General features: G+C 48.7%; 1 protein-coding gene across 2 annotated transcripts in view; it reads right to left on the reverse strand.

The window, feature by feature from the left end:
- Positions 1–205: 205 nt before the first annotated feature.
- HM13 (histocompatibility minor 13) overlaps positions 206–22,704 on the reverse strand; it is a 38,975-nt gene continuing 16,476 nt past the window's right edge. The window contains exons 3-12 of one of the 2 annotated variants that reach the window (XM_081323804.1): positions 22,569–22,651; positions 19,167–19,255; positions 17,038–17,123; positions 15,208–15,333; positions 13,156–13,213; positions 11,905–11,988; positions 10,346–10,382; positions 8,801–8,903; positions 7,710–7,795; positions 206–2,313 (exon numbers count right to left, since the gene is read on the reverse strand). In XM_081323804.1, the coding sequence (XP_081179930.1) occupies positions 2,223–2,313; positions 7,710–7,795; positions 8,801–8,903; positions 10,346–10,382; positions 11,905–11,988; positions 13,156–13,213; positions 15,208–15,333; positions 17,038–17,123; positions 19,167–19,255; positions 22,569–22,651 (843 nt within the window). In that variant the 3' untranslated portion in view covers positions 206–2,222. Of the gene's footprint in view, positions 2,314–4,488; positions 4,683–7,709; positions 7,796–8,800; positions 8,904–10,345; positions 10,383–11,904; positions 11,989–13,155; positions 13,214–15,207; positions 15,334–17,037; positions 17,124–19,166; positions 19,256–22,568; positions 22,652–22,704 lie in introns of those variants that run through there. The other variant, XM_081323803.1, reaches the window with a different exon arrangement.

Here is a 22,704-nt window from a genome sequence, read left to right on the forward strand (position 1 = left end):
GAGCCAGCAAGGGGGAACTATGGCCCCTTCATGACTTGTGGACTTCAACTCCCAGAATTCCTGAGCCAGCATGGGGGAACTTTGGCCCCTTCATGACTCATGAACTTCAACTCCCAGAATTCCTCAGCCAGCATGGGGGAACTATGGCCCCTTCATGACTCATGGACTGGTGGACTTCAACTCCCAGAATACCTGAGCCACCATGGCTCAGCTTGGAAACCTCTTTTCCCTCAGCATGGCTGGCTCAGGAATTCTGGGAGTTGAAGTCCACGAGTCATAAAAGAGCCAAGGTGGCCTACCCTTGCCCTAAGCAGCTGGTTGTTAAGCAGAGGACTACTGGGAAATAAATCAGGCAGTCTGCCAGATGTTCAGACCGGATTTGGCATTTTTGTCTGCCCATCTTCTCCTTCTCAAGGACCTGGGAGAGGCAGATGTGGATGTTTGATGGTATTAAAGTCTATGGAGATCCTGTCCTCCAGGCCACAGTTGTCCACAGAGGTGCTTTTTTCAGGAGGCAACTGGACTTTCTGGTTTTTCTTTGAAGGCGTTTCGCTTCTCATCCTTCAGCTCTGACTTAAGAAAACTAAAGCGTCCAGTTGCCTCCTGAAAAAGCCCCTTTGGGACAACCCTGAGCTGGATGGCTGAGAATCTCCATAGTTTGGGATGAACGCCCTTCGAAGGGTGCGGGAGCAGGAACGGATGTCCAGAAAAAAACATTGCAGACTACAGGAACCATTTGCGCTTCAGATGGAGATGCAGACAAGGCAGACTCATCCCCATCATCCTGTGCCCGTCTCCAACCGCGAAGGGACCCAAGGCAGAAGAACATCCTGCAGCCAAGAAGGCTCCCCACCCATTTGCACCCCTCAGGTGACCCCGAGGACACAGGTAAGCCCCCAGGTGGCCTCAAGGACTCTCTAAAAGGAGGCAAATGACCGGCTGTCTGCGAGGAGTGTAAATCTTCCCATTCCCCACCATCAGGTCCCAGAACCCGAGGAAGCTTCTTTGGATGAGAAGCGAAATGTCTTTGAAGAAAAACAGCCCAGTCGCCTCCTGAAAAAGCAACAGTTTGGGACAACTGAGGACCCAAACAAATCTCCAGGTGGCCTCAACGGCTCTCTAAAAGAAGGCAAACGACCAGCTGTCTGCAAGGAGTATAAATCCTTCCCTTCCCCCACCATCCAGTCAGAACCTGAGGAAGCTTCTTGGACGAGGAGAGAAACGTCTTCAAAGAGAAAAACACGAAAGTCCACTTGCCTCCTGGGGGGGGGGGGAAAGCACCTTTGGGATGTCAATCAAGATATCTTCGCAGGATGTCAGCTGCTCCAAGCAAAGCTGCCTTCTGGCAATTGACCGATCCCCCACCCCCCATCGGACCATGACGATGGGGTGTCCAAGGGATGCTCCAGATGCTCTGGGATCGCAACTAAGGCGTCTAATGACTATCCTTTGCCTTCTTTCGCCACAGTCATTCTTTTTCCCGTGGGCAAGCCGTTGGGTGTTATTGTCGTCGCCACCGTTTTATTATTTATCACATTTATTTGCTGGTGACCATCTCCCGGAACCAGTGCCCCCTTGCTGCCTGTGAACAGCCTGACACACAAACACAACCCCCCCCCTGAAAAAAAAAACAACAATCCAGCCCCCTCCTCAACTCCCAGAATTCAGTCCAAAAAGCCATCTGGGTCTGCTTCTGGCTTTCATTTTGTGTGTGTGTGTTTTTTTTTCCGTTTTAATATAAGAAGAAGCAAATCCACAATACAAAATTTAAAAATCAGCACCCGGGACCCCTCCCTCGACCCCCCCCCACTCCCCGAGACAATGCAGAAGGGAAGGGGAACCGGTGCGAAAAGCTTTTTTTTTCAGGGTGGAGGGAGGGGAGGGGGGGGCTGAGGTGGGGAGGAGGGGGAGAACCATTAACTCTACCTCCCCCCCCCACACACACCGGCCTGTTTTTCCCCCCCCCCAAGGGAAGGAGTCCAGGGTCCAGCAAGCCAGATCTGAGGTTCCAAAGCACGGATCGGGGTCCCGTGCTGCCCCAGGTCCGACAGACAAGACAAGACAGATGCACACGCGCACACACACACACACACACACACATGCGCACCGCACGCGGGGCTGTGACGCCATCCAGTTGGCTCAGGAAGGAAAAAACGAAAACCATTTGCAATGGGGAGAGGCTGGGGGGGCGGGGAGGGCCCGGCCTGCGCAGCCGCCGGCGGTCATTTCTCTTTCTTCTCGGTGTCTGTCTCTGTCTTCTCTTCTTTGGGGTCTCCCGTCACTTCCTGTGAGGCGGCGGCGTTCTCTTCGTAGCTGGAGGGGGGGCAAGAGGGAAAGAAAGTCCGGTTTATAGCACCCATTCCCCACCCTACTCTCCGTTTCACTCGGGTCACTCTGAGACGGGTGGACTTCGACTCCCAGAATCCCCCAGCTGGCCTGCTTTAAAGAGGGGTGGGCTTCAGCTTCCCACCGCAGAAAAGCACGGCTGGTGGTTAACCGTTACACAGCGGTTGTACAAAACGAATGCTGAGGCCGTTAAGCCAGGCCCTGTCCACAAGGGACGTGTTTTGGGGGGGTTTTTTGGCCAGTTTCTGACCAAAAAAAATGAAATAAAATGTCATAAATCAGGGCCGAGAAATAACTTTCTTTATTTAGCATGTGGCGTATCATAGATGGGCTAGCCCAGGAGGGGTAGGCAACCTCGGCTCTTTTATGACTGGTGGACTTCAACTCCCAGAATTCCTAAGCCAGCCACGCTGAGGGGAAAGGGAAAGGTTTCCAAGCTGAGCCATGCTGGCTGAGGAATTCTGGGAGTTGAAGTCCACGAGTCATGAGGAGGGCCAGAGTTCCCCCATGCTGGCTCAGGAATTCTGGGAGTTGAAGTCCACAAGCCATGAAGGGGCCATAGTTTCCCCATGCTGGCTCAGGAATTCTGGGAGTTGAAGTCCACGAGTCATGAAGGGGCCATAGTTCCCCCATGCTGGCTCAGGAATTCTGGGAGTTGAAGTCCACGAGCCATGAAGGGGCCACATTTCCCCCATGCTGGCTCAGGAATTCTGGGAGTTGAAGTCCACGAGTCGTGAAGGGGCCATGGTTCCCCCATGCTGGCTCAGGAATTCTGGGAGTTGAAGTCCACGAGCCATGAAGGGGCCACATTTCCCCCATGCTGGCTCAGGAATTCTGGGAGTTGAAGTCCACGAGTCATAAAAGAGCCAAGGTTCCCCACCCCTGGGATAGACATTTAAATCAGTATTTCAACTAGATCAGTAGAAATCAGCAAATTAGGCTGATTGCTGAACATCTATCATGTGATCGTATGACTGCAGAGAGGGGCCTGGCCGTTGCAATTGTGAATCTGGGTTCCAAAAATCTTTTGGGGGGCTCTGATATATCTTGAAACGGCTGGCAAGCGACCAGCCCTAAGTTCAGGTCTACTTATGCAGGTAGTCCTCAACGTACGACCGCAACGGAGCCCAGAATTCACGTTGCTAAGTGAGAAATTTGTTGTGAGCTTTGTCCCCTTTTACGACTTCTCTCACCCGGTTGTTAAGCGAATCTGGCTTCCCCCATCGACTTTGCTTTTGTCGAAAGGTCGACAAAGGGGATCACGTGAGTTTGGGACACCGTGACCGTCGTAAGTGTGAGTCTGTTCCCGAGCGTCTGAATTTCGATCACCTGAGCACAGGGAAGCTGCAACGGTCGCTAAGTGTGAACAGTGGTCGTTAAGTCACTTTTTTTCAGCGTCATCATAACTCCGGACCATCACCGAATGAACCGTTGTAAGTTGAGGCACAGGTAGTCCTTGACTTACGACCAAAATCCGTTTAAAGTTGTCAAGGTTAAGAAACACTGATCTAGCCGCTCGCTATAAATCATGAGCCGGTTGTTGCTCCAGATCAGCAACCTAACACCCTTTTCAGAAGAATTAGGGGGGGGAAAAAGAAAATCTCCTACAAAGAGTCCTCAACTTACCACGATTCGTTTAGTGACCGTTTGAACTTAACAGTGGCGCTGAGAAAAAAAAATGGCTTGTTTCTCACACTTGCGGCCGTTGCAGCCTCCCCAGGGTCAGGTGATCAAAACCCAGACGTTTTGGCAACTGACTCTTATTTATGACAGCCGCAGTGGGGTCCCGGGGTCGTGTGATCTCCTTTTGCGAGCCTGCAAAATCAAGGGTGGGGAGGCCAGATCCACTTAACGACCGCGTTGCTGACAACTGCAGGGATTCACTTCACAGCGGTGGCCAGAAAGGTTGTCAAAATGCGGCAAAGCTGCCTTAACAACCGTCGTGGTTAGCAAGGGACACATGGGGGTTCAACTGTGGCCGTAAGCCGAGGACTACCTATAAGACACCCCCCCTCCCAACACCCTTTTCATGAGAATTAAAAAGAACTTTCTGTCTACAAGTGGCCCACGCTGAACTCCCAGACCCTCCCCACTCCGCCAGGACGCTAGGCTCTCCCCCTACCTGGCCAGAGTCACAGAGGCGGGCCTTGGATTGGGGTGGGGGGTGGAAGAAAGGGGAGGGGGGCTACATGATGCTGGGACTCTGCTGCCGGCGTCTGTGGGAACAAGGCGGGATCTGTTGCATGGAGTCAGCCAAGCTGGACGGACACCCGGAGACGTTAGGGAAATGGGTCAGCCGGGGGGTGTGGGGTAAGATTTCGGCAGAAGACTCATAGCTGCAGGAAAGAGAGAGAGAAAGAGAGAGAGAAAGAGAGAGAGAAAAAAAGGGGGGGCAGGCAGGAGTGGGGAGAGACAGAGAAACAATGGGTAGGGGGGCAAAAGAGAAAGAAGCAGCTTAGGAAGAGTTGGCGTAAATCAGCAAGCTTAATATTGTGGTGGGTTGGTGTAACTTTGTTCTACTGTTGGAGTAAATCTACTGTTGCCCCAATTCCCTTTGCAGCTTGATACCCACGGAGAAAGAGTTCAGGGGGAATCAGAACAGGGGTATCCCATGGGGTGATCTGATTAGAGAATAACAGAGTTGGAAGGGACCTTGGAGGTCTTCCAGTCCAACCTCCTCCACAAGTCTTAAAAGGCACCAAGGTTGGACATGGCTGCCCCTTGGAGATCTTCTAGTCCAACCCCCTGCTCAAGCAGGAGAACATCTATAGAGGTGTCCAACCTTGGCCACTTTTTAAGACTTGTGGACTTCAATCCCCAGAATTCTCCAGTCAGCTATGGGAGTTGAAGTCCACAAGTCTTAAAAGATGCCAAGGTTGGACATGGCTGAACCTTGGAGGTCTTCTAGTCCAACCCCCTGCTCAAGCAGGAGACCGTCTACTAGAGATGTCCAACCCTGGCCACTTTTAAGACTTGTGGACTTCAGTTCCCAGATTTCCCCAGTCAGCTATGGGAGTTGAAAGTCCACAAGTCTTAAAAGATGCCAAGGTTGGACACGGGTGCCCCTTGGAGGTCTTCTAGTCCACCCCCTGCTCGAGCAGGACACCATCTACTAGAGATGTCCAACCCTGGCCACTTTTAAGACTTGTGGACTTCAGTTCCCAGAATTCCCCAGTCAGCTATGGGAGTTGAAAGTCCACAGGTCTTAAAAGTGGCCAAGGTTGGACATGGCTGACCCTTGGAGGTCTTCTAGTCCAACCCCCTACACCGTTTTGGACAAATGGCTGTCCAATCTCTTCTTCCAGGGATGGAGGACCCACAACCAGCTTTTAACACCCCACTAGGAACATAGAACAATGGAAAGGACATTGGAGATCATCTAGACCAGGCAGGAGTCCCTATACCATTCCAGATAAATGGTCGTTCAAGTCTCTACAACTTCTGAAGAAGAGAAGCTGAGATGTATTCAAGGCCTGATACAGCCTGTTGGACTAATACAGGACCGTCGTGATCCCTGGCCCACCTTAACCTCTCTTGCTGACCCCAAAGTTTGGGAGAGAATCACAGGCCAAGCTTGGAGAAGATGGGACAAGCCATCTCCTGTTAAGCAGGCTTGGAAGGTTAACCCTGGGATGGTAGGCAAATCCTACGGCACAGACTAGACGGGCAAATAAAGCCTACCAAAACCCGAAGGTGGTGGCCAGCAGACTCCATAAGATTGCGAGAAACCAAGATGGACATCTTCATATGGTTTCTAGGAGGTGCTCCAGAAGGTGCTCGGGGCTTCTCAAGCTTGGGAAAGATGTGTGGACTTCAACTCCCAGAATTCCCCAGCCAGGTAATTCTGGGAGTTGAGGTCCATCACAGGTCAGATGTTGTAGGAGCTATGAAGAGGATGGGAATGTATGCAGAGGGGAGGAGAAACAAGAGCAGTTGAAGTAGAAGGTGGAGAATTTCAAGGTAAAGCTCTCTCCACCTTACTACTCCACTCACAAAGCCAAGCCAAGCCTCAAAAGAACAAATTCCCCAAACGCCCTGGACAGCTTTTTTGGTGGACAAGATGCCATAACTCTTAGAAATGGGTCATGAGATGCCTGTAAGCCTAGCTCAGTGAGCATGAAGGACCCCACAATCTTTCTCCTCCTCCTCCACTCTACAGGCCCCACTCTCTCCCAGCACTGATGACGTTCCCTAGTTGGGTCGTGAAACGTCTGCAAGAAAACCACCCAGCTCAGAGAGCACCAAGGACCCCACAGTCCTCCAACTCCTCCTCTTCCTCTCCCTTCTAGGACTGATGACGTTCCCTACTTGGGTCATGAAATGTCTGCAAGCAAAGAACCAAGCTCAGAGAGCACCAGGGACCCCACAGTCCTCCTCCTCCTCCATTCCCCAAACCCCACTCTCTTCAACCAGTGTTGATGTTACTGAGTTGGGTCATGAGACGTCTGCAAGAGAACCACCCAGCTCAGAGAGCACCAAGGACCCCACAGTCCTCCTCCTCCTCCGTGGTCATGTGATCAAAATCCCAACGCTTGGCAACTGGTCCGCATTTATGACGGTTGCGGTCTCCCGGGGTCGTGTGATCAAATTTTGGGCTCAGTTGTGGCCGTTAAGTCGAGGACTACCTGTATCCGGGTCTTCGAGTCTGCGTGGGAGACCCTAACTCTCCAAGGAGGTTACCTTCTAGAGAGGTCTGCCCACATCTTCTGTAGACTACTGGGGAGGGTTGTTTTTTTCCCCTCAACTCAGCACCCCCAACCGCTGCATTCGCTTAACGACCGCCGAAAGGTCATAGTTAGGTTGGTCTCACGGGTGACCCCAAATAATAATAATAATAATAACAGTAATAATAATAATGATGATGATGATGTTGGAAGGGATCTTGGAGGTCATCTAGTCCAACCCCGCTTAGGCAGGAAACCCTATACTTTTAAGTCCATCGTGACGTATGACCGTAACGGACAGGCTCCAATGTCACCAACAGGTGGTAAAGTCGGGTCAGTCATGCGGGCACCTTGACCTAGGAATCGTGACAGAAATTACCGTAGAATAGAATAGAGCTGGAATGCTCCTCTAAGAGAATATAAGAGTTTCTCTAAAGGAAGGCAGAGGGACAGAAGGCTCCTTCCCATCTAGAGAATCCATAATAGCCAGAATTGGAAGGGACCTTGGAGGTCTTCTAGTCCAGCCCCCTGCTCAAGCAGGAGAACCTATACCATCTCAGACAGGTAGTCTCTCCTTCAAAATATCCAGCGATGGGGCGCCTACGATTTCTGGTGGCAAGCTGTTCCACTGGTTGATTGATTCCAGGCCCTGTGATGGTCCTAAGTCGAGGACTACCTGTGCCACACAAAACCACTCACCTGAACATGTCGGTCACTTCTCCTTTGGCCAAGGCTACCAGAAGCGGGAAGCCGATGCAAGCCGGGACCAAGTACAACAGAGCTGGCTGGGGAAGGAAGATCAAGAGGGAACGTTAGAACGAGAGAAGCAGAGCAGAGGGAATCGGGGTCCGGCCTGCTATGAGACACCCCTCATTCACAGCAGCAGAGTTCCTCACGACCCTCCCATGGTCCCCGGTGAGAAGCCTTCTCCAACCTGGGGGATTCATTCGTGCCAAGAAACCCAAACGCTGTGGCCTGGTGTTTCTCAAACGTGGCCATTTTAAGATGGGTGGACTTCAACTCCCAGAATTCCTTAGCCAGCCATGCTTTTGGCCTGTCCCTTTTAGACAGGGGTGGGGGATCTATAGCCCCTTTATTACTTGTGGACTTCAACTCCCAGAATTCCTCAGCCAGCCATGCTCTTGGCCTGTCCCTTTAAAACAGGGGTGGGGATCTATAGCCTTTATTACTTGTGGACTTCAACTCCCAGAATTCCTCAGCCAGCCATGCTCTTGGCCTGTCCCTTTAAAACAGGGGTGGGGATCTATAGCCCCTTCATAACTTGTGGACTTCAACTCCCAGAATTCCTCAGCCAGCCATGCTGTTGGCCTGTCCCTTTAAAACAGGGGTGGGGATCTATAGCCCCTTTATTACTTGTGGACTTCAACTCCCAGAATTCCTGAGCCAGCCATGCTGTTGGCCTGTCCCTTTAAAACAGGGGTGGGGATCTATAGCCCCTTTATTACTTGTGGACTTCAACTCCCAGAATTCCTCAGCCAGCCATGCTGTTGGCCTGTCCCTTTAAGACAGGGGTGGGGGATCTATAGCTCCTTTATTAGTTGTGGACTTCAACTCCCAGAATTCCTCAGCCAGCCATGCTCTTGGCCTGTCCCTTTAAGACAGGGGTGGGGGATCTATAGCCCCTTTATTACTTGTGGACTTCAACTCCCAGAATTCCTCAGCCAGCCATGCTGGCTCAGGAATTCTGGGAGTTGAAGTCCACAGGTCATAAAGGGGTCTCAGGTTCAGCTCCTATAACCTGATATGGGAGGCCGGGCCGGGAAGCTCACCTGAGCATGTTTGAAGACATGCATGATGAAGATGGTGAGGCTGAGTCCAAAAATGTAGGCCACGAAACTGGTGTAGAAGTAGGTGTGGGTGTTCTTCTTCAAGCTGCAGTGACAAGCAAAAGGGGGGAGAGGGAGGGGGATTAGGGCAGTCCAGAACCCAGGTGCGGACCCACAAGACGAGGGGGTGGTGGTGAGGAAAGCAGAGCCCCAGGGCAAGAGATAGCCAGAGAATAAGAGAATTAACAGAGTTGGAAGGGATCTTCTAATCCCGGGATCTTCAAACGTGGCCCTTTTACAACTTGTGGACTTCAACTCCCAGAATTCCTCAGCCAGCGTGCCCGGCTCGAGGAATGCTGGGAGTTGAAGTCCACAAGTCGTAAAAGGGCCACGTCTGAAGACCCCCGTTCTAATCTTCCTTTATATGCCAAGCAAATCTCCCTGTTTTACAGTATCTCTCAGCTAAATAGATCTCTCTATTGCTGTGAGTGGGCAAACCTCTTAACGCTGGCCACATTCGTTTGCACAACAGCAGACCTCTTATGGCCCCAGGTGAGTGTGCAAATCCAAGCTGGCTCGGGGGTTGTGCAAAACCACAAGCAGGGTGGTTTATAATCATTCATAAAAATAAGCCTGTTTCTGCCAAAGATTCTTGGGGTTTTGGAGAATAGAGTAGAGTAGAATGGAACGGAACAGAATAGAATAGGAGCTGGGAGGGACCTTGGAGGTCTTCTAGTCCAACCCCCTGCTCAAGCAGGAGAGCCTATACCAAGCCAGAAACCCTATACTCTTTCAGACATAGCTGTCCAGTCTCTTCTTGAAAACCTCCAGTGATGTAGCACCCACAACCTCTGGAGGCAAGGAGTTCCACTGGTTAATTGTTCTCACTGTCAGGAAGTTTCTCCTTAGTTCCAGGTTGCTTCTCTCCTTGACTAGTTTCCATCTGTTGCTTCTTGTCCTGCCTTCAGGGCGCTTTGGAGAACAGCTTGACTCCCTCTTCTTTGGGGCAGCCCCTGAGAGACTGGAATGCTGCTGGAATGCTGTCCCTCCTCGTCCTTCTCTTCATGAAACTAGACATACCGAATTCCTGCAACCGTTGTTCTTCGTATGTTTTCGCCTCCAGTCCCGATCATCTTTCTCACTCTCAACCCAACCTTTCCCGCTCTCTGACCTCTTTATTTATTTATTTTTATTTTATTTTTATTCCATTTATATCCCGCCCTTCTCCGAAGACTCAGGGCGGCTTACAAGCTTAGCAGTAGCCTTCATTCTATGTATATGCCTGCTTATTAGGGCTTTCATACACACCCCAAGCGGCATTATTACAAAGTCAGCTTAATTGCCCCCAACAATCTGGGTCCTCATTTTACCTACCTCGGAAGGATGGAAGGCTGAGTCAACCTTGATGACAGCCATTTGTTTGAAAGCGTTTCCTGCCTGAGCAGGGGGTTGGACTAGATGACCCCCAACTTTATGATTATGATTATTAATGCTGGAAGTGGGGGGGAGAAGCATTTTTCAATTGTTAAGTTGCTGCAAAGGATTTACCTGATATCAAAGCGCAAGAGGAGAGCGATGAAGATACCTGGAGGGTGAGAAAGATGGGATAAAATCACCTTTAAGTCTTAACATCTGGCCCCTTAGAGATGCCCTTGGTGCCGGCCAGCCACCTGGATCTCCAGATGTCTATTAGCTGCATAGCCCCACAGCGCCCCCTTGTGGCTACAAATACAGTCAGTCCTCCATTGACGACCAAAATTGAGCCCCGTCGATTCCTGTTGCTAAGCGAGACGCTTGTTAAATTAAGTTTTGCTTCATTTGACACCTTTTCTCGCTGAACGCTCTTATCAAGCGAGTCACTGCGGTTGCTCGGTGAGTAACACGGCCGTTAAATGGATCCAGCTTCCTCACTGACTTTGCTTGTCGGAAGGTCGCAAAAGGGGATCGCGTGATCCCGGGATACTGCCCCCGTCATAAATGGGAGCGTCATAAATGTCAAGCGACTGAATTTTGATCACGTCATCACGTGACCACGGGGGGGTGGGGGAGGAGGTTTTTGCTGCAATGGTCCTAAGTATGAACATGAAAGTATGAAAGTATAAAAATTGGTCCTAAGTCACTTTTTTCGGTGCCATTATAACGTCCAACGGTCACTAAACAAGTGCCTCTAAGTCAAGAATTACCTGTATCTACTTGCCATTATATTTCACAAAAAATTTAACAGCTTCTCCGTGCAGTTTACTTCTAACTTAGACCATCCTGGTTTTATCATATCTATTTGGTGTACATTTATTTTAGATAGGAATAGCAATAGCACTTAGACTTATCTACCTCTTCCTTAGAGGTTTACAGAGTCAGCCTATTGGCACACCAACAATTAGGGTCCCCATTTTACCAATCTCAGAGGGATGGAAGACTGGGTCAACCTTGAGCCGGTCAGGATCGAACTCCAGGTTGTGTGCAGAGTCAGCCTGCAATACTGCATTCTAACCACTGCACCACCATGGCAGATAGATAGATAGATAGATAGATAGATAGATAGATAGATAGATAGATAGATAGATAGATAGATAGATAGATAGATAGATAGATAGATAGATAGATAGATAGATAGATAGACAGACAGACAGACAGACAGGACAGATAGATTTATATGGATGGATGGATGGATGGATGGATGGATGGATGGATGGATGGATGGACAGATACAATAGATACGATAAATTTGGATGGACAGATAGATGATAGATAGATAGATAGATAGATAGATAGATAGATAGATAGACATGATAGAGTTATTTGTATGGATGGACGGACAGATACGATAGATACGATAGATTTGGATGGATAGATAGATGATAGATAGAAAGATAGTGATAGATAAGAGAGAGAAAGAGAGACATAGAGAGAAGATGATAAGACAGAGATACATAGATATAGATAGATGATAGAGATAGTGGTACAGAGATAGATAGATAGATAGATAGATAGATAGATAGATAGATAGATAAGATAGAGATAGATAGATAGATAGATAGATAGATAGAGAGAGAGAGAGAGAGAGAGAGAGAGAGAGAGAGATAATGAATTTACAGCATTGGTCTTACCTGGAATGACAATGTCACCCAAGCCCAGCATGGCAAAATTGTCGGCTTCCAGGCCCTTCTCCAGCAGATCTTGGGGGAAAACCACTGCAGGGGAAAAAAAGTGGAAGTGAGGTGACAGTAAGAGGAAATGGAAATGGAAGAATCCAAAACAGGAGACTGTTTTGGAACAATTTGACACTGAATATTAAATTACATTTTGTTCTTGATTGACGTAGGAGAAGAGCAAGCTGAGCTGCAAGGTGCAGTTAAACATGTCATCACTTTAAAGTCACTGCGTTGCCACAAGAAAACCAAATCCAGGCCCCCCCCCCCCGGCCCCTTCCGTGAATTCCACTGAATTTAGGCTGGACTGTTCCATTGACTAGATTCATGTGTAAGTAGTCCCCACGGCAGTGAAAAAATACGACATGACCATTTTTTACACCATTGCAGCATCCCCAATATGCTCACATGACCAAAATTTCGTAATAATAATAAGTTGGAAGGGACCTTGGAGGTCATCTACTCCAACTCCCTGCTCAGGCAGGAAACCCATTATCATTTCAGACAAATGGCTGTCCAGTCTTTGTTAAAAACTTCCAGTGTTGCAGCATTCACTGCTTCTGGAGGCAGGTTGTTCCACTGGTTAATCGTTCAGGAAGTTTCTCCTTAGTTCTAGGTTGCTTCTCTCCTTGACTAGTTTCCATCCGTTGCTTCTTCTCCTGCCTTCAGGTGCTTTGGAGAATAGCTTGACCCCCCTTTTCTTGGTGGCAGCCCCTTAAATATTGGAAGACTCCTATCACATCACCCCTTGTCCTTCTCTTCATTAAATTGGACATCTCCAATCCCAGCAGCCGTTCCTTCTATGTTTTAGCCTCCAGTCCCCTGATCATCTTTGTTGCTCTTCTCTGCCCTCTTTCTAGAGTCTCAACCTCTTTTTTACATCGTGGTGACCAATACTTTGCTTTGCAACTGGCATGGATTGGACGAAGATTGTAAAAAACAAAACAAAACATGACTTTTGGCTTTGGGGGGGAGGGAAAACCCCATCCCACCCCAAAGTGAGCAATGGGGTCTGTGGCATTTGTTTAAAATAACCGTTTCCCACTTTTGTTGTAAATTTTGAAAGGTCGCTAGATGGACCGGCAGTATGTCCCTACGGAGTTGGGGAGGTGGCTACCCTGTTGGCACAATGCCCTCATCCCAAATCTCACCAGGGTTAGATGTGAGCTATCCCTACAGATTCGGAAGTTTTTAAGGTCCGCTACTCACGTTTGATGGGGGCTTCAAATGACTTGGCTACAGTCACCATCACGTTGGTGCCAAAGACCTAGGAATAAGGAAAACAGAATTAGGAAGAGGGGTGATTGGTAGGCAGTGATCCACCAGATGGAGTGTTATTATAAGGCAGGGGTCTTCCAACTTGGCCCTTTTGTGACTTGTGGACTTCAACTCCCAGAATTCTGGGAGTTGAAGTCCACAAGTCATAAAAGGGCCAAGTTGGATGACCCCTGTTATAAGAGATTCTGTTCCTGCCACACCTCTGAGGTTTTGGGGTCATGACAGCCCAAGAATGCTCAGTAGAGTAAGGGATGGGCTGGATGTTGAGCTACACCTACCTCGAAGTCCTTACACATCGTCCGTCCAAGTTCATGGTGCCCACGTTCTCAGCCTGGTCCACCTCCCTTGCCACCACTAAAAGTCTTGCCCACTATAAGTCAATAACTTTTATTTTTCAGAGCAATTGGCTGAGACTTTCCAAATCCAGGATGGCACCTACAAGGAGCTGGGTTAAGGAGAAGCTCCTGCAGACTGTCCAGGAGACAGCGAGTTCTAATCCTGCCAAAGGCTGAATTGGGGCCAATCACAAGGAGACTGTGAGTTCTAGTCCCACCTTAGGCAGGAAAGACAGCTCGGTGACTTTAGATCAATCAACAGGAGAGGGTGAGTTCTAGTCTCATCTTAGGCATGAAAGCCAGCTGGGTGATCTAGGGCCAATCACCCGGAATCTGTCAGTTCTAGTCCCGCCCAAGGCATGAAAGTCAGCTGAATTTGGGCCAATCACTAAGAGACAGTGAGTTCTTGTCCCGCCTTAGGCATGAAAGCCAGCTGGGTGACTTTGGACCAATCACCAGGAGACGGTGAATTTTAGTCCCGCCTTAGGCATGAAAGCCAGCTGGGTGACTTTGAGCCAATCACCAGGAGACGGTGAATTCTAGTCCCGCCTTAGGCATGAAAGCCAGCTGGGTGACTCTGGACCAATCACTAGGAGACGGTGAGTTCTAGTCCCGCCTTAGGCATGAAAGCTAGCTGCGTAACTTTGGGCCAATGACCAGGAGACGGTGAGTTCTAGTCCTGCCTTAGGCATGAAAGCCAGCTGGGTGACTTTGGGCCAATGACCAGGAGACAGTGAGTTCTAGTCCCGCCTTAGGCATGAAAGCCGACTGGGTGACTTTGGGCCAATGACCAGGAGATGGTGAGTTCTAGTCCTACATTGGGCATGAAAGCCAGCTGGGTGACTTTGGGCCAATGACCAGGAGACAGTGAGTTCTAGTCCCGCCTTAGGCATGAAAGCCAGCTGGGTGACTTTGAGCCAATCCCCAGGAGATGGTGAGTTCTAGTCCTACATTGGGCATGAAAGCCGGCTGGGTGACTTTTGGCCAGTCACCAGGAGATGGTGAGTTCTAGTCCTGCCTTAGGCGTGAAAGAGGCTGGGTGACTTTGAGCCAGTCCTTCTTCCTCAGCCCAACCCACCTCACAGGGTTCTTGTTGTGGGGAAAATAGGAGGAGGAAGGAATATTAACCTTAAGTGATTTATAAAAGGGATGAAAACGGTGGGATCAAAAGCTAATAAATACATTAACGGACTTGTCCGGAGGAGCTTGTCAAGACTGACTCGCACTTTCCCCTCTGCTCCGCTTCGCTCGCCGCTTGACCAAGAAAAGGGAGGAGGTGAGATGGGACGCAAGGTGTGTGTGTGTGTGGGGGGGGTAGCTAAGCCTCACCGCTACCCACGAGACAGTGCTTGAACCCAAGAACCTAGCGTGACTGGTTTCCCCCATGACAAAATGGTCAGGAGCCCTTGGTGGACTCTGATTGGTGGCCCGCAGGGGGAAGGGGAGGGAATTAACTAGGCAAGCTTTTGCGCGGGAAACCCAGAGCTGGTTTTGCTTCGTCTGTTGCCAATACGGTTTAATTCAGTAAAGTTTAAGGCTAGCGCTTGTTAAAAATAACGCCCCGGGAGTTTCTTTTTTTCTGGATCCGCCGACTGGACAGTTGGCAGATCGGCTGAGCCCGGAAAGAAGCTGCAGGAGAGGGGCTTACCCAGAAGACGTCGTAGATGAAGAGACCTCCAAGAAGGATGCAGCCCGTGCTGACGTTGTTCAAGTGTAACAGCTCCACTCCGTTGAGAGAGAAGGCCAGGCCAAAGAGGTTGTTAGCGATCCAGTGCTGGAGGAAAGAGAAGGGAAGTGCTGAGTAACACTGACCCCACGTTGCACCCTCTTGGCCCGATAGGAACCCAGCCCGCAGGCTACGCAGATCCTCCTGCCTGCAGTCTGCTCAGAATAAGAGGATAACAGAGCTGGTAGGGACCTTGGAGGTCATCTAGTCCTCAAGCAGGAGACCCTATATCAGTGATGGCGAAGCTTTTCGAGACCGAGTGCCCAAACTGCAACCCAAAACCCAGTTATGTATCGTCAGGTGCCCGGTGGGCGTGGCCCATTGGGTGGGCGTGGCTGCGGTGGTAACAGCAGACTGGGTGGGAATTAAAAAGTTCAATCAATCAATTCCAACTTTGTGAGATCCTTTTTTTTCCCCCGTGAGAAGTTGAAATTGATTGATTGAACAAACCTTTTTTTTTCTTTTTTGCACAGGGTGGCGGAGGCCTATAGCAAAAAGATTTTGTAAAACCCAGCTTGAGGCCTAGGACTGGGGCGACAGAACACGTGCCCACAGAGAGGGCTCTGCGTGCCACCTGTGGCACGTGTGCCATAGGTTCGCCACCACGACCCTATATCATTTCAGACAAAAATAGCTGTCCAGTCTCTTAAAAACTTCCAGTGTTGGAGCATTCACAACTTCTGGAGGCAGGCTGTTCCACAGGTTAATTGTTCTCACTGTCGGGAAGTTTCTCCTTAGTTCCAGGTTGCTTCTCCCCTTGATGAGTTTCCATCCATTGCTTCTTGCCCGGCCTTCAGGGGCTTTGGAGAACAGATGGACCACCCCCCCTTCTTTGTGGCAACCCCCGAGATATTGGAAGGCTGTTATCATGTCGCCTCTAATTATCCTTTTCATGAAACTAAGGGAACAAAATAACAGAGTTGGAAATGGACCTTGGAAATGGACCTTGGAGATCTTCTAGTCCAATCCTCTGCTCAAGCAGGAAACTTTACACCATCTTTGCACAAACTTGACACAATCTTCTTAAAACTAGACAGGCCCCATTCCTACAACCGTTCTTCGTATGTTCCAGCCTCCAGGCCCCTAATCATCTTTGTTGCTCTTCTCTGCATTATACCCTATGCCAGGGGTCTTCGAACTTGGCCCTTTTATGACTTGTGGACTTCAACTCCCAGAATTCCTCAGCCAGGCACACGTGCCTGGCTGAGGAATTCTGGGAGCTGAAGTCCACAAGTCATAAAAGGGCCAGGTTTGACGACCCCTGCCCTATGCCATTTGAGACAAACAGCTGTCTTCCAGTGATGGAGCACCCACAAGGTCTGGAGGCAGGTTGTTCCACTGGTTAATTGTCCTCAGTGTCAGGAAGTTTCTCTTTAGTCCCAGGTTGCTTCTCTCCTTGACTAGTTTCCATCCGTTGCTTCTTGTCCTGCCTTCGGGCGCTTTGGAGAAGAGCTTGACTCCCTCTTCTTTGGGGCAGCCCCTGAGATATTGGAAGGCTGCTATCATGTCCCCCCTCTGGTCCTTCTCTTCATTAAACTAGACATGCCCAATTCCAGCAGTCGTTCCTTGTATGTTTTAGCCTCCAGTCCCCTGATCATCTTTGTTGCTCTTCTCTGCACTCTTTCTAGAGTCTCAACTTCTTTTTCACATCGTGGTGACCAAAACTGGATGCAGGATTCCAAGTGTGGCCTCACCAAGGCCTTGTCAAGTGGTATTAATTATTCCACCTGCCTCATCGGCAGGTCAGCTTACCTTCCTGAGCAGGTACCAGACGCCCACAATGCTGCTCATGGCCAGGCAGATGAGGTCCTTGGTGTCAAATTCATAGTTGACAATCTCTGGAAGGAGACAGTAAATGCCATTTTCAGGGTCACTAATGGGAGGATACGCTGAAGGGGGCCTACCTAAGGTGAAGGAGGCGCGTAAGCAAGGTGACGAAAAATCAGGAATCTTTGTTGAAAAGATCCCTCCAGGAGATAGAGAAGAAAGAAGGGAATCCTCAAGGAAACAAAGGGAAAAATGTGAGCCGAGCCAGATAAAGGAAGTTGGGCGTTGAGTCCATGGGCACCTCACCCCACCCCCAAATCCCACCAACAGCTGCCAGACGTGTCAATCAACAAGGCAAGAGTAGCTGCCGGTCCTGTCAATCAACAGAGGAAGGGGATGTCTGTTCCACAAGGAGGAAGTTGTTGTTATCTTAGTTAAAATATATTTATCAGTATCCCAACGAAAGGGGGACAATTTATCTATACATCTGTTTTGGGTTGGGGGTTTTTTTCTGCACTTTTTCTCGTGTAGCATTGTCTAGGGTTTTTTTTTTCTTTCTTTCAACCCCCCCCCCTTTTTTGGGGGGGGGGGACAGGACTTTGTATTTCAATGTTTTGAATAAAAGAAAAAAGAAAAAATTTAATAAGAAAAAAGAAAAGAAAGGGATTTGGGAGATAAAACAGGTCCTGAAGCCCACCCACTCTTAAAATCTCTAGGGATCCAAACCTAGTGGCGTCCTTCACTCCAGTTAGTGCCTGCCAGCCTACTTGTGGAGGACGTAAGTGTGGGTGAGAGGGTGTGTGCATGTGAGAAAGAGGTTGCCTGCCTGTCTTCTATTTATCTCTATGTATCATCTCTCTGCCTCCTATCTATTATCTCTCTCTATCTACTATCTCTCTCTGTACTATATTTATCTATCTATCAACTCTACTACCGGTTTCTCTCTGTCTCTATCATCTCTCTACTATCTATCACTATCTACAATTATCTCTCTATGTATCTCTCTACTGTTTCTATCTCTCTACTATCTATCTATCTCTGTCTCTCTATCTCTTGTTATCTGTGTCTGCCTAATTTTTAAGACTATCTATCTATCTATCTATCTATCTATCTATCTATCTATCTATCTATCTATCTATCTCTTATCATCCTGTCTCTACCATCTCTCTATCAATCTCTGTACCTCTCTCTCTCTATCATCTATCTCTATCTATGTATCTCTGTCTGTCTTATCATCCTCTCAATGTCTCAATGTCTCTATCTATGTCTCTATCTATGTCTCTATCTATGTATCTATCTATCTATCTATCTATCTATCTATCTATCTATCTATCTATCTATCTATCTATCTATCTATCTATCTATCATCCTATCATCTCTCTATCAATCTCTGTACCTCTCTCTCTCTATCATCTATCTCTATGTATCTCTGTCTGTCTTATCATCCTCTCTGTCTCTGTCTCTATCTATGTCTCTATGTCTCTATCTATCTATCTATCTATCTATCTATCTATCTATCTATCTATCTATCTATCTATCTATCTATCTATCTATCTATCTATCTCTTATCATCCTATCATCTCTCTATCAATCTCTGTACCTCTCTCTCTCTATCATCTATCTCTATCTATGTATCTCTGTCTGTCTTATCATCCTCTCTGTCTCTATCTCTATCTATGTCTCTATCTATCTATCTCTTATCATCCTATCATCTATCAATCTCTGTACCTCTCTCTCTCTCTCTATCATCTATCTCTATCTATGTATCTCTGTCTGTCTTATCATCCTCTCTGTCTCTATCTATCTATCTATCATCTATCTATCTATCTATCTATCTATCTATCTATCTATCTATCTATCTATCGATCTAATCTGTATCTGTCTATCATCTATATCTCTGTCTATCATCTCTTTCTCTCTCTATCATCTACTATCTCTCTCTCTCTCTCTCATCTCTCTAAAGTCACTTGTTGCCCTCACCGCAACGCAGCCAGCAAAGATATGGAAAGCCTTTGTCGTATGGCAGCACACAAGCACACACACAAGGCAGGAGACCTAAGATCCACAGAGGAAATCCTTCAATTCTCCTTGGCCAAACGAGGGAGCAAACTTACCTTCCTTTGCTTCCCCAGAGCCTTGAGTAAACAGGAGCTGATACTGCTTGTTGGGAAAGTTGGCTGGGAAAAACTTATTCATCATGGGGCTGAAACGAGATCGGAGGAAGAGGAAGGAAGAGGAAGGAAGAAGGGAAGGAGCCGTCATTTTAAAAGGCATAAACCGACCAACAGCAACTCTATGAAAGGGAAATCAAAATCCCACAGAAATACGTTTATAAAATTAACTAAAGGAACACCAAATAGTTCTGTTCTGTTCTATTCTATTCCATATATTCCATTCCATTCCATCCCATTTCATTCTTATTCTAATCTTGACGGGCTCTGTATCACCCTGGGGTCCCCCTGGCGAAACCAGGGCCAAAAGAGTATCAAGAAGGGGAGCAATTTTATCTCCACAAGGTTGAAACTCCTCAGGGATGGCGCCACTAGAGACGGCCTTTCTTCTGGGTCCCTCCAGGGGGAAGCGGCCATTACACCCCCTGCCCTCCTACTCTGGTGGGCTGGGTGATTTTTAGCTGGGAAACGATGGCCCTCAAATAGGAGGAGTTGAAAGTCCAGAAGTCATGAGGGGGCCATAGTTCCCCCATGCTGGCTCAGGAATTCTGGGAGTTGAAGTCCAGAAGTCATGAAGGGGCCATAGTTCCCCCATGCTGGCTCAGGAATTCTTGGAGTCGAAGTCCACCAGTCATGAAGGGGCCAAAGTTTCCCTCATGCTGGCTCAGGAATTCTGGGAGTTGAAGTCCACAAGTCATGAGGGGACCACAGTTCCCTCATGCTGGCTCAGGAATTCTTGGAGTTGAAGTCCAGAAGTCATGAGGGGGCCATAGTTCCCCCATGCTGGCTCAGGAATTCTGGGAGTCGAAGTCCAGAAGTCATGAGGGGGCCATAGTTCCCCCATGCTGGCTCAGGAATTCTGGGAGTCGAAGTCCAGAAGTCATGAGGGGGCCATAGTTCCCCCATGCTGGCTCAGGAATTCTGGGAGTTGAAGTCCAGAAGTCATGAAGGGGCCATAGTTCCCCCATGCTGGCTCAGGAATTCTGGGAGTTGAAGTCCAGGAGTCATGAAGGGGCCAAAGTTCCCCCATGCTGGCTCAGGAATTCTGGGAGTTGAAGTCCAGAAGTCATGAGGGGGCCATAGTTCCCCCATGCTGGCTCAGGAATTCTGGGAGTCGAAGTCCAGAAGTCATGAGGGGGCCATAGTTCCCCCATGCTGGCTCAGGAATTCTGGGAGTTGAAGTCCAGAAGTCATGAGGGGGCCATAGTTCCCCCATGCTGGCTCAGGAATCCTGGGAGTTGAAGTACACGAGTCATGAAGGGGCCATAGTTCCCCCATGCTGGCTCAGGAATTCTGGGAGTCGAAGTCCAGAAGTCATGAGGGGGCCATAGTTCCCCCATGCTGGCTCAGGAATTCTGGGAGTGGAAGTCCAGAAGTCATGAAGGGGCCATAGTTCCCCCATGCTGGCTCAGGAATTCTGGGAGTTGAAGTCCACAAGTCATGAAGCGGCCATAGTTCCCCCATGCTGGCTCAGGAATTCTGGGAGTTGAAGTCCACGAGTCACGAAGGGGCCAAAGTTCCCCCCTGCTGGCTCAGGAATTCTGGGAGTTGAAGTCCACGAGTCATGAAGGGGCCATAGTTCCCCCATGCTGGCTCAGGAATTCTGGGAGTCGAAGTCCAGAAGTCATGAGGGGGCCATAGTTCCCCCATGCTGGCTCAGGAATTCTGGGAGCTGAAGTCCACAAGCCATGAAGGGGCCATAGTTTCCCCCTGCTGGCTCAGGAATTCTGGGAGTTGAAGTCCACAAGCCATGAAGGGGCCATAGTTTCCCCCTGCTGGCTCAGGAATTCTGGGAGTTGAAGTCCACAAGCCATGAAGGGGCCATAGTTCCATGCTGGCTGAGGAATTCTGGGAGTCCATGAGTTATAAAAGACACAAGGTTGCCTACCCCTGCCCTATACCATTCCAGACAAGTGACTGTCCAGGCTCTTCTTAAAAACCTCCAGTGAATGAAGCACCCACAACGTTTGAAGGCAAGATAATCCTCCATTTTCTGGTTGTTAAGGCATGGCAATGGGCAAACAAGGCCAGCCAACCTGAGTCTTATTTGTTACCTGGAGACCAACATTAAATTTTTTAAAAAACTCGCCTGGCTTTTGAAGAGGCCGGGCATTTTTTGTTTTTTTTTGTTTTTTAAGGGAAAGCTGGCCTCAAAAGCTGGCAGGTGTCCTCCACCTACAGATAAATATTCTCATTTTTTAAAACAGAGAGGAAGTTCCGCAGCCGGCTGGGTGCCCGTTTCCCATCTGATTAGGCAAGTTAACTATTAAACTTAGAGGCTTTGCCAGGATTTTAACCTTTCATTTTTGTGCAATAATCGGCCGGGCACCGATTTATTTGCAAATGACGAGGACTCCAAAAGGGTTTTTTGCTTCCACCAACTCCGAAGACTTAATTAGAAATGAAGGAATAACCAAAGCAGGTATAAAAAGGGATATTCCAGGTACAGAAAACTCTACAGCAGGAGTCTTCAAACCTGGCCCTTTTATGACTTGTGGACTTCAACTCCCAGAATTCCTCAGCCAGGCATGCCTGGCTGAGGAATTCTGGGAGTTGAAGTCCACAAGTCATAAAAGGGCCAAGTTTGAAGACCCCTGCTCTACAGGATGTGCATGACTCACTTAGTACGGCTTGTCCTTGAGTTACGACCGTTAAGACAGCCTCCCTACCATGATCGTAAGTCATGACAGTCCCCACATCGTGTAACCAAACCAGGTTTTTTTTGCAGCCGTCGTTAAGTGGATGCAGCAGACCTTAAGCGAATCAAAGGGCTTGTTTAAAAAGCGCCTGTGCGTTTCAATGTATACGGGTAGTCCTCCACTTACGACTGTAATAGAGACTGCCCGTTTGAGGTCACAAGTCACGACAGCTGTAAAGGTGAGGCACCCACCTGAGACAACCTGATTTTGTGACTTGTTTCGTGGAGGTCATTAAGGGAAGGCCGAGGTTGTAAAAGCGAATGCTGCAATCGTTAAGGAACCGATGGGGTGTTTCTGCTGAAAACTGGAAGGCCAGGTTTTTTTTTGGGGGGGGGGGAAATGGCCATATAACGGGATCACGTGACTGCAGTGACGTAAATGGGGGGGGACCCTGACTGTAGGGCACCCGAAGTGCAAGTAACTACAGGGGAGGGGGGGGGCAGAAGTGGGTTATAAGTACCCCAAGGAGGTCAGTCATAAGTCTTGTGTCCTGTTTATTTATATTTTCTGTTTCGCGTCACTCGAGACAGTGAGATGGGCCACACATTGATTTGTTAAATAAATAAATAAATAAATAAATCCCGGTATTATAGGCTTTTTTAATATTTTGCACTCACAATACGTTGTTCACGTTTCTTCACCTTACCTGATGGTGTGGGACAGGGCGAGGATCCCAAGGACGAAGAAATACATGGAGAGCAGCAGGTTGATATATTCTTGAGAGAAGATCTAAGAGGCAAGACAAAAACCAGGAGAGGTGAACTTCTGGTTTTCCAATGACA

This window comes from Vipera berus (genome assembly GCF_964194415.1).
Source record: "Vipera berus genome assembly, chromosome: 3".
In the NCBI taxonomy this organism is placed as follows: Eukaryota; Metazoa; Chordata; class Lepidosauria; order Squamata; family Viperidae; genus Vipera; species Vipera berus.